This window comes from Trachurus trachurus (assembly GCF_905171665.1).
Source record: "Trachurus trachurus genome assembly, chromosome: 14".
Classification (NCBI taxonomy): domain Eukaryota; kingdom Metazoa; phylum Chordata; class Actinopteri; order Carangiformes; family Carangidae; genus Trachurus; species Trachurus trachurus.
Genome location: NC_139903.1, coordinates 23,091,125 through 23,107,494, shown reverse-complemented (window position 1 = coordinate 23,107,494; position 16,370 = coordinate 23,091,125). Strand labels below are relative to the sequence as shown.

General features: G+C 44.0%; 1 protein-coding gene across 7 annotated transcripts in view; it reads right to left on the bottom strand.

Moving 5' to 3' along the window:
* LOC310996950 (transcription factor COE1) overlaps positions 1 to 16,370 on the bottom strand; it is a gene marked incomplete at its 5' end in the record, with an annotated part of 88,735 nt that overhangs the window by 60,387 nt on the left and 11,978 nt on the right. For 6 of the 7 annotated variants that reach the window (XM_083986496.1, XM_083986493.1, XM_083986494.1 and 3 more), the window contains one exon: positions 12,551 to 12,619. The exons of the other annotated variant lie outside the window; for it this stretch is intronic. In XM_083986496.1, the coding sequence (XP_083842622.1) occupies positions 12,551 to 12,619 (69 nt within the window). The remainder of the gene's footprint in view (positions 1 to 12,550; positions 12,620 to 16,370) is intronic. 7 annotated transcript variants of the gene reach the window in all.

The following is a 16,370-nucleotide window of genomic DNA, read 5'->3' as shown; positions in this document are numbered from 1 at the left end:
ACACACACATATATGCACTCTATATACCACAAATCATTATAACATGTAGTCTTATAATGAGGTGGTCACCTTCTAAACCTTCTAAAAACTAATCCCCTGATGTCTCTCTCTCACTCTCACCTAGCAGCCTCCCATGAGACCGGCCGGCTGTGAGACACTCATAATTAGACACAGGGACACAGACGCGGGAGACACACACTCACACACAACACACCTAAATGCTCCATAGTTAGACAATAATGAATGCAAAATCCAGGGCAGTGTGTCCCAGTCACAATGACTGTGTGAGGAGAAAAAAACAAACATAAAAATACACACACTTTAACTTCATCCACAGTGGACTGAAGACTTGTGTGTTTTACTTGAGGATGTACAGGAAATCAAACATACCTCCCTCCTGTGAGTGCTGTATCTTAATCACAGAGGAGAGAAGACAGAACCTCATGGTCCCAAAGGAGTCATTTAGTGCAGTAAGACAAATATATGCACAATCTATAGAAAACATACTCAAGGCATCCTGTTATTACTCTTAAAGGACTGATTTACCCAAACTGTAGTTCTGTAGGAAGTAGTTCCAGCTAAATTTGAAAAATCAGCCTGAAAAGTAGTCCCGCTCATGACGCCACTTTAAATGGTTAATTGTTGTTTGTTACTTTAGTAAATAGACTGTAAATGCACCACAGCCTACCATAGTTTTCTTAACAGCAACGTTGAAGCTCAGTGGGCTGCTCTGCCGTCACCGTCTTGGCAGCATCTCCGCTAAAATGGGCAAAGAGGGAGAAGAGCATGGAGCCCAAACTTCCTCCTCTGGCAGCATACACTCACCCACCTGTCACTCAGAGTGGGAGAGCCTGAAATATGTTGGATAGACAAAAATGTTTATTTTATTTTATTTATTTTTTATTAGGCTGTGAACATATTATTTCTACCATGGGACATTTGTGGGGAGCCCCAAGCTGCCACATTTAGAAGTGCAGATATTGGTAATTCTGTGTTGGTGGATGGATGGTGCAGTAACTAATGAAACTTTTCAACAAACACCTCACAGCACTGTGTTGCAGTCTTTCCAAACAGATATGGTGGTTTTAAAAACATACGTAGATGCAATAGGGTAGATATCTCTGACATGATGGGGGTGTTTTCAGCTTCTAATCAGACTGTGCTCAGGAGCATTGAATATGAATTGAATTTAAAACATCAATACGTCAGTCAGAAAAGAGAGAAAACATATTATATATACGTATACTATATATGCATGCAGAAAGACAGCTGCTTCTGATTATTGGGCATAATCAGATTGTTATGTGCATGTAAATCACTGAGGTGTTTAAATGTTGCTTTTGAGGCTGAAACTGTCAGCACAAGCAACAAACACACCAAGTTGCAATCACCTTTTGGCTTCCAGGGCAGTTTCTCATAAAAGCTCGCATTATAAATACTGCGAGGAGAGCGGTTATATTTATGCCCGATCCACAGGTCGCAGAGAAGAAAATGCAGATTCACAGAAACGGCTTTTCATTTTAAATAAACACCCAGATGATAGCGGCAGGGTTTGACACTTGCGCTGGCTGACGCCCACGTGGCGTGACCCGAGTTCAAGTGTTTCTATCGCTCTCTCTCCGCTCGGAGAGAGGGAGAAGAGAGAGAAGAGGGAGAGCGGCATTTAACCCCAGAGGGTCAGACCAAAAAAATCTCTCTGATCAATAAGTCCGAGAAATACATGCACCCACACAGTGCTGTCAAGGAGCACACATAAACACACAAGCCCAACACACACGCACACAATTGCACATTCCTAATGGGCGCACACACACACACAGCTCGTAAACCTAAACACTTCAGCACGAAACACACACACACACACAGTGGATGAGCTGGCCTCAGCTGTGCTCTCCTCTTGAGCGCAGCACTAACTGACGGCTAATCGATTAGAGCTTGGTGACCTCTGACCCCGCTAGCTTCCTGTCTGACAGATTACACCTCCGCACTTCCATAGGACTGCATTCACTATGTGTGTGTGTGTGTGTGTGTGTGTGTGTGTGTGTGTGTGTGTGTGTGTGTGTCTCCACAACAGAAAGAACAGTCTCAAAGCGAGGACAGTCCACTTCACACACCACCACACATAGCTGTATGTATGTTGTATATCATTCTACATGTGTATTTGTTGAGGGGATGTTTTCGCCATGTGGAGGTGCAAATGCACAGTGTTTGTTGTTGTTTGGGCGTGTGCTGTGTGTTACCGTGGCGACAAAGACGGTGTGCAAATCAGGCAAGCCGAGTCTGGGAGGGGTGATGCATTTGTGTGTGTGTATATGTGTGTGTGTGTGTGTGTGTGTGTGTGTGTGTGTGTGTCTGAGTGTTAGGAGGTAGATAACAATGCCCCTCTCGGCAGGACACTGGTGCTCTCTTCCTGGCCTGTTCTGCACGGGAAACGCCGCCCAACACACACACACGCACAACGCACACACACGCACACACAGATATTTATACCTGTGTGGGTTACAATGACTTCACCAGCTCGCCCCTGCACAGCTCTAACAAAGGGAAACAAGACCTCATTGTGGACTAGTGTCCCCCACCACTCCCACACACACACACACACACACACACACCACAGGAGAGTGTAGTGCTTGCAGACTCAGCCGTCCGTTATATCAGATAAGGTTAGCATTTTTATTCAGACACGGCTATTAATAATGAAATGATGCATAGCTGGCACATCTCCTCTCCTCTCCTCTCCTCTCCTCTCCTCTCCTCTCCTCTCCTCTCCTCTCCTCTCCTCTCCTCTCCTCTCCTCTCCTCTCCTCTCCTCTCCTCTCCTCTCCTCCTCTCCTCTCCTCTCCTCTCCTCTTTCCTCTCCTCTCCTCTCCTCTCCCTAAATTCCTTCTTACAGTTGTACAAACTCTCATACAGTGGGTAAACACACTCTCGCTCGGCCTCCCAAAACACCTCAACCACCAGTTCACTTTGTGGTAAGGGGGAAAATTCCCACTCCCATCAGTGTGTCTGTTAATGTGTGTGTGTGTAGTCTGCAGGGAGTTTCCAGATAAACTAAATTTGTTTGCTTTTTAATGACAGAGCTTAAGATATTCACACACACATGCGCACACACGACCGCTAACCACCTATCATGAATGAGCCACTGTGTTCTTTTCCCCTTAATACCATGTGTGTGTGTGTGTGTGTGTAAGAGAGAGAGACTAATGGCTGTCCAGTAATGGGTGTATGGTAAGAGGGATCTCTGTGTGCAGGTACCCAGAGGCTCCAACCACAGTCTCATCGTCCACCAGGAGGTTATCCACGCACACACACACACACACACACACATACAGACACACACATACAGACACACACATCAGCCGGTCCTTTGTAAGGCAGACAGTGAAGAAGCGATCCAGTCCAGTAGCCAGTTACATAATCACTCCTGTGAGTCAATCTGTCGGCCCGTTTGTTGATCAATCAGCCAAGTCAGTAAAGACAGTCGTTAGTACGTTAATTAGCCAGTCAGATAATTAGTCAGTTAGCTGAATGGAAATGATTGATATAGATTTGGCATAAACTCATGTCTCCTGTTCCACGTTGCTGAGGGGCCGACTTGATTTTTCCCTCCTCAGTGTTGCACTCGAGGCTTTTTAAATGATTTCTGATGCACTGTGTCAGCTCTACAAATCCCTGCAGCGCTGGTTCTAGACCTCTGAATCACTGCCCACATCTCCATCTTTTTTTTTCTCTTTTTTTTTTTAAGCATTTCAAAACAGGTCTGGGGTTGTACTCACTGATAGAAGTTTCACTGGTTGGAGAAACTACAGAGCCGGTCAGAGCTTTGTAAAGAGACAAGGTTGGAGAGGCAGAGAACAGAAAAGGATGAGACTGACGCAGTGGAGTCGACTGACGCAAATAACGACTCTTTGATCTACGTGACACATTAAGCAAACTGCTCTGAGCGAAAGTTACTGCGGCTGGGGTGTTTATGGGGAATGGCGAAGACTGAGAGTGATTTATGATTGGTTTGAGAAAAAATCCTGAAATAAAGTTTGATATGTTTTATTTATGCAGGTGTTATTTGGTTTATTCAGTCTATAACGACTTGATACAGTACAATACATTGATTTGTTGAGTTGAGTTAATTTATAGTTATTTATCAACACAACTTGTGGACCGTATGATTCTTTTTTTATGTTTTTTTTCTTCTTTTTCTTGTAAGATTAATAGCAATACATTACACATCTTTTTTTGTTGATATTTGTAAAACCAGAAGGAAACACATGTTTTGTATTATGTTTTCTTTCTTTGTTTTTTCTTTTTCTTTTTTTAAGCCGTGGAAAATCATTTAAATTACATTTCCATTTCACATCAAACTTCTAATTAGGGTCCAATCAATTACTGGCTGGGCAATTTAATCACCTGCTTTGAGCCCTTCTCAGACATGTCTGTATCTGTGTAGGCGTTGGCTGATAAATAACTTTTTTTGTGCCCTCAAACTTTGCAGGTGAACTGCAAACTGTCTGGGTTTCATTTAGAAAATAACGTCCCTGCATGGGTTGAGCCACTAAGGAGGAAAATAATGTTTGTGTTATGTTCGTTCAGGTTGTATTGGTCTGCTCCACGCAACCCTGTAGGACTGGTGGGAGCTTGTGAAATGTAAATATTCATTAGAGACTTTTGACATTTTCCTAATTATCCTTATGTGTTTTATTCACATTTTCCAAGAGTTTACTGCAGCGCTACACTCAGGCCATTTGGAGTAATAAAAGTTATTTATTGTTGAACAGTAAAATGTTGGACTTCCAAGACTTATTTGTCACAAGTGCTTGAACCATATTTGAGTGATCAAAAAATGTGTCTTTATGTAAACAATTTCAACTCCTTAAAAGATAATAAAAAACACATTTTGATCGGGTCCTATTACTAATGACTCAGAATAAACTGAATAGAAAACAGGCCACAAAATATAAACCAATCAGCCATGATAATAAACCAGTCACCAGCTCTAATATTATGGCTAAATGTACTAAATTAAAATAATGTAAAATCTTCTCATTTCTATATTAAATCTGAATACATCTGGATGGACTTATTTTTCATTCCAGAGTTTAGCTGTAGAAAGTTAATGCGCCATTTTTATGCATTTTCCATAATGTGTCAATAAATATGCACTAATTATCTTAATAAATTTTAATTACAAAGAGTCAAGCGTCTTTTGAACAGTGTCTACTTTTGCTTATCCTGAGCATAAATCCAGCGAACGGCTCCCAGACTGTCCAACAAGCAGCCTCTCAGAGTAAACGAGGCATCATATCAGCTTCGACAGGAACAGATGGGAAAATGTGTGTGTGTGAGGCCATCATGTCTGAGTTTGTAGCTTTTAGGGTAATGTGATCCCTGCCTAAGAGAGAGAGTGTGTGTGTGTGTGTGTGTTGGGGAGGGGTGTACGGAGGGAGACAGGAGCAGGAAGGGAGGAAGAGGGAGGTGAAAGAGGAGGAAAGGGGGAGGACAGAAAGAGGAAAAGGGTGTCTGTGTGCGCAGGAGGTGGGGAGGGGTTACAGGCACACATCTGTGTGTGGACCTTCTCCAGTCGTAGCCCGTGGCAGTTGAGTTTTCTTACTCATATTCGCCGCCCAGTTCCCATAACACACGGACAGCAAGATGGATGGAGAAGGAGTGAGGAGGGGAGGATGGAAAACATATACTGCCCTTAACTCTCTCTCTCTTGGCAGATGAAAAAAATAAGAACAACAGCTTCTTCTAATAGACAGAGTCGAACAGTCACGAAAGGAAACACATAGAAAATTATAACGAGATGAACAGAAAGAGAGAAATAGAAAGAGCGAGGTCACCATCACTGGCCCTGACTCTGACATCACAGGCTGCAGCTCTGACCCCGAACCAGCTGAGAGCCGTTCACCTGGACAGTTAGTCGACAAAAAATGCTGTGTGTGCACGTGTGCGTGCGCGCGTGTGTTTGTCCATTAAAGCAGGCAGTTAAAGTAAATCGCCAAGTAATGTGAATGCCGAGCTTCTAAATGCTAAGACAGGTGCCGGCTGAGATACTAAATGAGAGAAATGAATAAAACATCCCCCCCCCCCCTCTCTCTCTCTCTCTCTCTTTCTTTCTCTCTATCTCACCCACTCACATACACAGTGTCAGATACACACACACATACACACACAAGCACAAACACAGTGAGAGAAGTGAATGCTGACATTAAGTCGATGGTATGAATAATTCCCAACTGGCCTCATCTCCAAGCAACCGCTGACCTTTAACACAGGAAGTGATACTGCAACACACACACAAACTGTATGTAAGTAACACTGTCTTCAGAGTCTATCGAAACCGACTGGACTTGGAGCGACAGTCAGACCTCTTGACAAAACCAAGACCGACCAGTCTTCATCCACGGAAACACAACAAACTGAAACAGGCCAATTTCCACTTTTAATTATTCCGAAGAGAAGCAATAAAATTATAAAAACATCTTGAAGCCAGTGGAGGGGTGGGGTGGGGGGGGGGGGGGGGGGGAGTCCCTACTTTATCAGATTATCTGGACAATGTGACCTAAACTGAACACAACGACCTGGTCATATTGGAGAGGGGGTTTGCAGGCAAATCTGGCAACCTCCACCAAAAAACGAGACAGTGTCAGATCTCTGAACGGAGACAGAGCAACGTTTCCTGCTACACACTGGAGCCTATAAAAACACAAGAGCCGAGTTCTTTACAAAACTCAAACACCAAGAATGTGACACTCTCAGACCAAAACAAGCAGCAATGTGTGTCACAAGTCGCAGCAACACAACAAACTGTGCCTGGTTGTAAACATCACCACTACATTACGGATGTTGCTGCATATTTCATGTAAGAAAAGTGCATTCTTCTGATTTGTTGTCCCTCACACTACTGTTTGCATCATTGTTATCATTTTAGAAAGACAAATCAATAACTTTAAATGTTTCCCTCTTCTCATTCAAATCGCCTGGATCTTTGTTTGGATTAGGAAACAGAGGCGTAACTTGGTAACGGCGTCAATAATCTTTCATGTGCAGTGATATAAAACGCTCTGTGTTTGACGAATCTGGAAACATCTTCAGAAAATTGGTTCGTGCTTGTGGGTTTTTGTTCGAACATCACAGGACGTTTTTAATGCAGTGTTGATATACGAGGCACAAACTCTGCAGATTCTGGATGATCACACTTTATACTGTTAAATCTTGCTTTGGTAATATTGTGTTTTGTTACGATCGTGATTCGTGACAACACTGTGGATTTGAGAGAAAGGAAGAAAGGAGGGCAAAGAAGGAGAAAAGAGAGATGAGGACGGGTCAAGAAAGGAAGAGGTATAATATCTTACTGTCTATTTTAGATGTGTGTGTCTACGTGTGTATGTGTCTATATGTGTGTGTGTGTGTGTGTGTGTGTCAGACAGTGACAGTTGAGCGAACAGTGACATACCAGGTTGGCAGAGATATTTTGGTAACTAGGACAAGAGAGAGAGAGAGAGAAGGAGAGAGAGATAGTGAGGAAGACAAAGGCAGAAAAGATGAAGAGATCGTTTAGAAGATTCCCCCCTCGCTCCCTCTGTCACCTTTCTTCACCTCCTCCTCCTCCTCTTCTCCCTCCTCTCCCTCCTCTCCCAGCTGATTGACAGCGCCCTCCCCCTCCCCCTCCCCCACCCGGCGCTCTTTGATTGACAGGACTCCCCAGACTGAGGCTCTTATCCCCTGAAACAAACCCTCCTCTGCTCCTCCTCACCTCCTTTCTCTCCTCTGTCTGCTGAGACAAGCCTCCACCCTCCCTCCTTCCCTCCCTCCCTCCCTCTCTCCCTCTCTCTCTCTACCTCACCCTCCTTCTCCTCTTACTCCTCCTTTTCTTCCTTTTTCTCCCCTGTAAATGCTTCTTCATCACCTTCACCTCCTCCTCTACATCCCTCCTTCCTCTCTTTCCCATCATCTCTTCCTCAAGCTGTGACCCCTCTTAACCCTATAGATTACACACACACACACACACACACACACACACACACACACACACACACACTTGGGGAACCCCTTAAACCCCTCAGGCTTATGTGGGCCCCTAGACTTTAGGAGGACACACACACTGGTACCCATAACCCCCCTACACACACACACACACAATATCACACACACTCAAACCGCCTTCCACAAGTCTTGACACTGATCTAAGCCCTGAACACACACTGCCTGAGACTATAACCCCCCACCCACCCACACACACGCACGCACACACGCACGCACGCACGCACGCACACACATAACTACACACACCCCACACTCACACAGCCTGAGCCTATTAAGCCACTCGTAGGAGTCTAAACAGGCAGTGAGCTGAGCAGTGAGGTAGGTAACCCCTCAGGGCCACGGGGGAGAGGAAAACCAAGTCAAAGGAGGAAAAGGAGAAAGGAAGGGAGAGAGGGAGGGAGGGAGGTGGGGGAGAGAGAGAGGGTGAGGCGGAGCAAGAAAGAGAGAGAGAGCGATGAGGATGGGGAAAGCTGCAGTGTGGAAAAGAGAAAGAAACAGAAATAGAGGAGATGAGGATGTTGAGTGATTGAAAAAAAAGACAGTGAGAGATACAAGGAGGAGAAACTGAATGGCAGCCACACACACACACACACACACACACACACACACACACACACACACACACACACACACACACACACACAGTAGAGGAGAGTGGATGTGGCTCTTTAGGAGTCAAGCAGGCGTATGATAGGATATCGTTGCATGTCGTTAACCCTATATTAACCCTGAGAGGGAGCGAGACACTCTCTGCGCTACAACATGGATTAACTGGGCCACACACACACACACACACACACACAGGCGACGATGAGCAAGCTGTCAGTCACGCACATACACACACAAATGCACACAAGGACTGATATCCTCACTGACACCATGCAATGAGCTGTCACTCACACGCAAACAGCCATTTTTCTCCATTTCTTTCACCTGTTTGTGTCCCACGAATGAGGCGCCATCTTATTATCTTCATTTTAAGCATTTCCTGTATAGAGGAGGTCGGGCCGAGGGGAACGGCAGCATTCCTTTAAAAAGTCTGAAATATTTTTTTATTGGTTGAGGTCACACAGCACCTGCTTGTTTAGGACCTGTGGGAAGTTATGGGATGATTTTTTTTTTTTTATAGATCCCCACTCTCCACTGCCCATCTATAAACTATAACAATCCAATAGGAGTAGCATCGATAGCATCAAGATCATGATCCCTCACTGGCTTCCCATGGAGAAACATGCACAGCTCTGCTCCTGAGGGTTGATTTGTTCCCTACACTTACTGGCTCCATTGAAAATATGCATATCTAACTTAGATGGACTGGGCCTTGGGACAGATAGAGATTTGAGAGACAACAACACCATATGTGTTGTTTGGGGATGTTTGGCACTCAGAAAATTCTGGTTGCAATTTACTTATGAAATTCAGAAAACTCGAGAAGAGGCGGACTGCAGCGACAACACAATGATCCAAAGCAGACTTTGAAATCCACCACGGACACTTTAAGAAACAACAACAACAAGCTGAAGATGGTGGAACAGACCCCAGATCTTAAAACATGGTGTACAAGACAACACAAAAGGAGTTAATGACCTCAGAACAGGAAGACTCTGACCTGGCTGCAAAAAGCATCTGTGGACGATGCCTGCATTTGTGCATGTTGCTGTTGGAGCTGTATTTACTTCTGTTCACTTCAGAAACTGATCATCTGCTCAGCCACAGCTGGATCTTCATATCTGCTTGTTTACTAGCACTCACACTCTTACAGCTCTTATTGTGACTCTGTGACTCTCTCTCTCTCTCTCTCTCTCTCTCTCTCTCTCTCTCTCTCTCTCTCTCTCTCTCTCTCTCTCTCTCTCTCTCTCTCTCTCTCTCTCTCTCTCTCTCTCTCTCTCTCTCTCTCTCTCTCTCTCTCTCTCTCTCTCTCTCTCTCTCTCTCTCTCTCTCTCTCTCTCTCTCTCCACATGTTTGGGTTGGACAGCACAGATCCAGATGTTAAACTGAGAGGCTGTGAACCACTGCAAAGTAGGGGGTGGGGGCAGGGGAGGGTACAGGAAGTATCCCACGGTATCCACGGTAACCTTGACATTCCATCCTGACCAAGTTCCCTGACATCTCCCACAATTCACTCTGCTCCCCTCTTTTAGTCATGAAACACACACACATGCACGGGTGCGTGCGCACACACACACACACACACACACACACACACACTAACAAGGAAATGCTCCAACTCTGTTATTTTGTCTCTTAACTTCCTGTCCACACTGGAAGTGGGAATGTGTCACAATAGCCGAGTCCCAATTCAGGGGCCAAATCCTTCGGAGGACGCGGCGCTCTTCGCCGTCATAGACTGTTAAGGCCAACTCAAGGTGCTCTTCCTGTCGCCTAGCAACCTTGGCCTATAGGGCCCTTGGTTTTTTAACAGTTGTACCATAGCTGCTCTGTGGCACTGTTGTTTGCAGCTATATTATTTTCATTACTGCAATGAATCCTGGGATTGAAGAAGCCTTAGAAGCAATGTTAAACAGGTTATCATCTAGTTCTACAATGCACTATTGAGTTACAATAATTAAAAAAGATATATAATATAGCGTATTACACAGGGAATAAGGCAACAGAAACAAGTGGATAGACAGAGAGAAAGAGGTCAAACCAAACTGGGCGGCCTGCATGAGGTCAACAGTCAATCCAGTAACACACATTATGTGATTATACAGTACATGTATTATAATGTATCACCTCTTCTTTCTATTTGTGGCCCAACCCGTGTGACAATCATCCACACACACACACACACACAAACACACACACAGATGTGCACACAGACATACACACTCCTTCCAGGCAAATGTATAATGGAGTGTAAGATGAGATGTCTGAGAGAGCCGACAAAAGCAGAGAAATGGGGCTGTGGTGTAAAGATACTATAATGTCCCACACATACACAACCACAAACACACACACACACACACAGTTACCTGTTGTACCTGTCTATCGCGAATCCTACTGGACTTGGGCTTTGGCTTACCAAAGGCGCACTCACTCACACACAGTGTTTAGTCACTTCATAAAATTTCTCCAAACATAAAAATAAGTGTGAGAGGGGATGAGAGAGATTTATAGAAATAACATAGAATTGTTTTTTTTCTTTTGTATTCAAGATGTTTTTATACTAAGAAATGATATACATACAATATATAAAATATTAATACATATAAATACATACTGACAGAAAAACACTATGATGCCTAGAATTGCTTTGATATTTGATTTGAGAAAAATTCTTGAAACATCAACTCATGTGTATCTGACCTTTGGATGCAGTAGCCAATGAGAAAGTGTTACTTAAAACACTTTGCTTTGTTTCCTTTGTAGTTTAACAACAAAACAACAGAACTTTTAAAAACCTCCACTGCTAAAACTGTGCTGAATTTGTAGCTCTGGGGTTAATGTGTACCACAGAGAATCAGGCACTGGGAAAAGACTTGTACAACCTGATGACAGTGTAATTTGAGTTTAAAAGGCATGAAGATATAGCTAAAAACAGTTACAGACACCTATACCTTAAAATAACAATGTGGTGGAGGATGAGATGTTAAAAAAATGGCCTGTATATTTTCACAATATAATGATTTTTTGTTTTACACCAGGTCACACGGGATCGTACTTATAATCTCATCAAAAATAACTTTAACTTGTTCTTATATTCAACATTTTGTACCATGTCGACATCACTCTGAGTCACAATCAAGAATCGATCACTGGCTTCTGTGATAATGTAGTGAGAGTGATGAGAATCAGCATAATTTCACCTCCCCTCTTGTGAATTACTCCCTGCCAAAAACACACACACACAGACACACACACACACACAAATGCATGCACACAGCGAAAACCTGCTCACAGAGAGTTAAAACAACTGCCAAGAAGAAATCAGATTAAAATGAGGTTGGATCTCATTTCAGTTTTTCTCTGTCACTTTTTTTTTCTCTTTGCTCATGACCCATTTTTCTGTGCTGCTGCAGGAGAGAGAGAGGAGAGAGGGGGGGAGGGAGGGAGGGAGGGAGGGATAACTTCAGTCCTCCATCTCAACAGACAGACAGTCAGACAGGAAGAAAGAAAGAATGAAAGAAAGAAAGAGACAGACCGACAGACGGCTCCTGCTCATAAACAGCTTTGTATCCTGCATTACGTAGAGGAAACACACACACACATCTGAGCACTGTTTGTTCACTCAAGTCTGAAGGTGTGTGTGTGTGTGTGTGTGTATGAGGCCGATATCTGCCAGATATGAGGTAGTAACTGAGCAGCTGATGTGCATTTGAGTCCCCTCTGTTATGACATTACTGAACTGCACATGCCCATGTAAAGAAAACATGTGGAGATTCAACTTCAGGCTCGACAGTGGACACACAAACCGCCATTCAAACACACAAAACACAGGTCACCACAGTCCCTCATCCAGAGAGAGAGAGACGGAGACAGACGGAGACAGAGTGAGAGATGGTACCTGTCGATGATAACAGGGTCTGAGGGTGTCTCATTACGGTTTCCACAGCTCTTCTTGTCACAGCAGCGACTGAAAGAGAAGACACGGGGTGAAGTTAGAACAGAGTGAGACCGAGGGAACATACAGTAGTGTGTCTGCAGGTTCACATTCAGCTCGCATAAACGCCAGTGTTACAGCCTCCACATTATGCGCTTTGTCTGAACTGATGCAAAGTTTTGTGTCGCCAAATTCGCAGCAAATTGATCAAATCTGTCTAAAGGAGGCCAACGGGAGTTCTACAGAGAGTTTGCCACGCTGAACAGGGCTACACTGACAGCACGGGATAAAAATAGACTCATAAGACGAGTGTATAGCTGCTTCTGAGAGAGAAACACGCTGCGTTTTCAGAGAACCAGCCAGATGGTGAGTTTAGCCATTATTTTGTGCTGTGCACCAAAACCCTGCTAGATCTTAGTACATAAACACACTGCAGTATAAGTTCCCATAAGAAGTCTCTAAATGTTAGTTTAATACTCACAGCATACACATTGGTCAATATTACCGTGGCGATGTGACCCATGATAATGAAACAAATATTGAAGTGTGCATGTACAGTTTTGCTGAGAGGAGAACACAAAGGTCACTATGGATCATCTCTGTATTACTGGTTTAAATATGTTTATGGTAACTGAAGCTGCAGTCTACACACTGGAAGTTTCCTTATCAGCTTGTGCATCACAGTTGACTATCAGTTCAACGCCAGCAGGCTGCATGGAGCAGTGGAAAATGTAGGCGAGCTTGTCTGATCAGCACCGGTAAGAAAGTACTGGTACTGGTAAAAAGTTCACCACCTCAGTGTGTGTTTGTTTGTGTGTGTGTGAGGCTGCAGCCTTTTAGTCCAGATCAAGCTGTTGCACCTTGAAAACCATGTGCCACCATTCAGTATTTTGCGATGTGTTTAATGCACATGTCAATATCGCAATGATGAAAATATATATGAGTGCCCATGGACTGTAAATCTATGTGGAGCCTCAGTGATGGGTTTCTGTGACTGAGCTTCTCCAAAAATAGGCAAAGAGGCGAGAGTTTGCGGAGCCCTATTGAACATATACACTCAACTATTAAAGCGGCCACACCCTCAATTATGTAACTTTATGTCTTGATGAAATTTAAAGAGAGAGTTATACAATGTAACAACACAGTTGTTATAGAACATGTGAGTGTCAGTGTTAGTCTGTGAAGGCTTTAAAAAGTGTGGATGGACGACACTGTCGACCCGTTATGAGCCCCGAGGACATTTGTGTAGCGGGTTACTATGACCACGCAGTTACATTTTGTCGCTATAGGTGACATCTGGTGGCCGAGTAGTCTGTGCTTGGGGTGGAGGGATGGGTTAACAAAACGCAGGAAAACGACACGGAAAAGCAGTGTTCGATTCCCATGTGAGACGGTAACCATGACAACAAAGATGTGTGTATGTTGAGGAAGTATTTATTTTGACTCAAATCACGATCTTTTCAGAAACCTAACCTCGTCATAACTGTTATCATGTAAATATTAGGATGAATGTAGGATTAGCCGCTGTTAGTAAAATCCACATGTTTATTGTCGTAACCACGACAACCAATGTGCATGCCTGCTTCCATAGGGGTGCCGTTTCAGGAGACACTCGTACGGGTTGTATCAGAGGGCCAAACCAATTCAAAGCACCATCTGGTTACCATTATTACATTTTACATCTTTGTCTCTTCCCAAATATATATAGGGGGAAAAAAACCTCTTTGTGTTTAATGTTGGCTCCTGATAGCCAACTCCTTTTAGGATATTGTTCCAAGTTGGTGACATATCCTGTTTGGTTACACTCCAAGTCTAACAGCCTCTTTGTTTATTAGCAGAGAGCACAATGCACAAACCACTGAGGCAGTAATTTAGCTAAAACAGCAAATGAACACCAAATTATGTCCCGGGGCTCCCCCTAAACAGACGAACAATGGTGCTGCACATAACGTCCATATGTCGAGAAACCTCTAAAACATTCAGCAGCTCGTTTTCAGATTCAAGCTTTGACTGTTTTGCTGGGATATAATGTTCTAAGCGCTATGGACGTCTTTTAAATACACCACATGACAAGTATCCTGTCCTGATTGTAGTGATGAACAGGTGGGTCAAGGGTGGAGAGGACTAAAGAGGCCTGAGGGCGCAACAGACACACACATGCAAAAAAAAAGAAGCAAAGAAACTGGCATTAGCAATTGAAATTCACACGTATGCATACGAGTCTGTCTTTCTTGTTGCCGTTACTAATGAATAAAGGTGTAAGCAGGAGGGGTGGGGAGGGAAAGAGTGAAAGGGCAAGCGTGGGAGGCAAAGCAAAGACAAGAGAGGCAGAGGACGGGTGGTAGGGTGGGAAGAAGAGGAAGGGGAGACGTCTCAGGTTTCCCACTGTCACAGATGGCAGAGGTGAAAAGAAAGAGACTGATATGTTACACCTTACACATTGTCTCCACTATCTGCTGCTCTGCCTCTCTCTGCTCCGCTCTCCCTGTCACTTCCTCTCCGCCGCTCTGTGATCTGGGTCACTACACGGTCGCCACCGGAGAGCGGAGAGGAACCAGAGGGAGGCTGGAGGGGAGGGAAACGGTAGGATGGGGAGGAGGGGGTTACAGGAAAACGGGGGAGCAGAGGGGGAAAGGGGGAAGCTAAGTGATGAGCAAGGAGGGGTGTGGAGTCAGGGGAGGGGAGGAGGTGGAGGAAGAAAAGAAGGGAGCAGAGTGGAAGACATTATAAATGGAGGGGTGGTGGGAAGGAAAAGGAGGGGAGGGATGGGGGTAATGTAGCACTTATTGCTCTGGATCTTGGTGATCTAATCATCTGCTCTCCCCCTGTATCTCCTCCTCCTCCCATCATCACACACACACACACACACACAATAGCCTCAAAGCATGACGGAAAGATGCCGTTTTCACCTGCACCTCATGTGTAAGCGTAAGTAATGTACGTGGCACATTTTTCCAATAGCTTTGTTTAAAGGAATCACACTGAAACAATTAGAAAATGAAATGTGAGCAATTATGATAATTGTTTAGTCATTGTGTCAGAAATATTGGCAGGTTCCAGCAGCTTCTCACATGTGAACATTTGCTGCTTCGCTCTGTTTTGTATCTTTGTCCATCTGTGATCTGTGGATCTGGACTCATGTCCATCAACTTGAAGACATTGGTGGTTTAATCTTTGGCAACAATTCTTATGGATTCTTATAAATTCTTATCTAATAATAATAATAGTAATTTAATTATTCATACAAACATGAACACCTCACTGATGTGCACACTCACTGTTAAGGTGAATAAAGTTCCATCTAAATCACAATATTCCTCAGTATTTTCAGAATTTGCATTTTGTGTTTTCTTTGTTGTCAACTTATTAGAAAGGCAACAGTGAATGACTCTTTGTTTTTATTTTGGGGTATAATTCACTAATGAGATATCCAGCACATCAATATTAACATAATCCTCCTTTTCAAGAAACAATTAGTGTGCATGAGAAACCTGCTAATCAACTTGAACCAACATTTCTATGATACAAACTGTTCAGTAGCAACTATGTGTGTGTGTGTGTGTGTGTATGAGTGTGTGTGTGTTATATATTATGCCAGAGCTCCAACCAGGTTTTCAGCGCAGGTCTGTGTGGTGGCAGATTGGCTGGGAGCATATGGCTAATAGCACCACCATGACAATGAGCCACACGGATTAATGGACGCCCTGAGCTCTTTGTGTTGTGTGTGCGTGCGTGCGTGCTCTACGTTGTGTGTTGCGGGTGAGGGCCCCCGCTGCAGAATCAG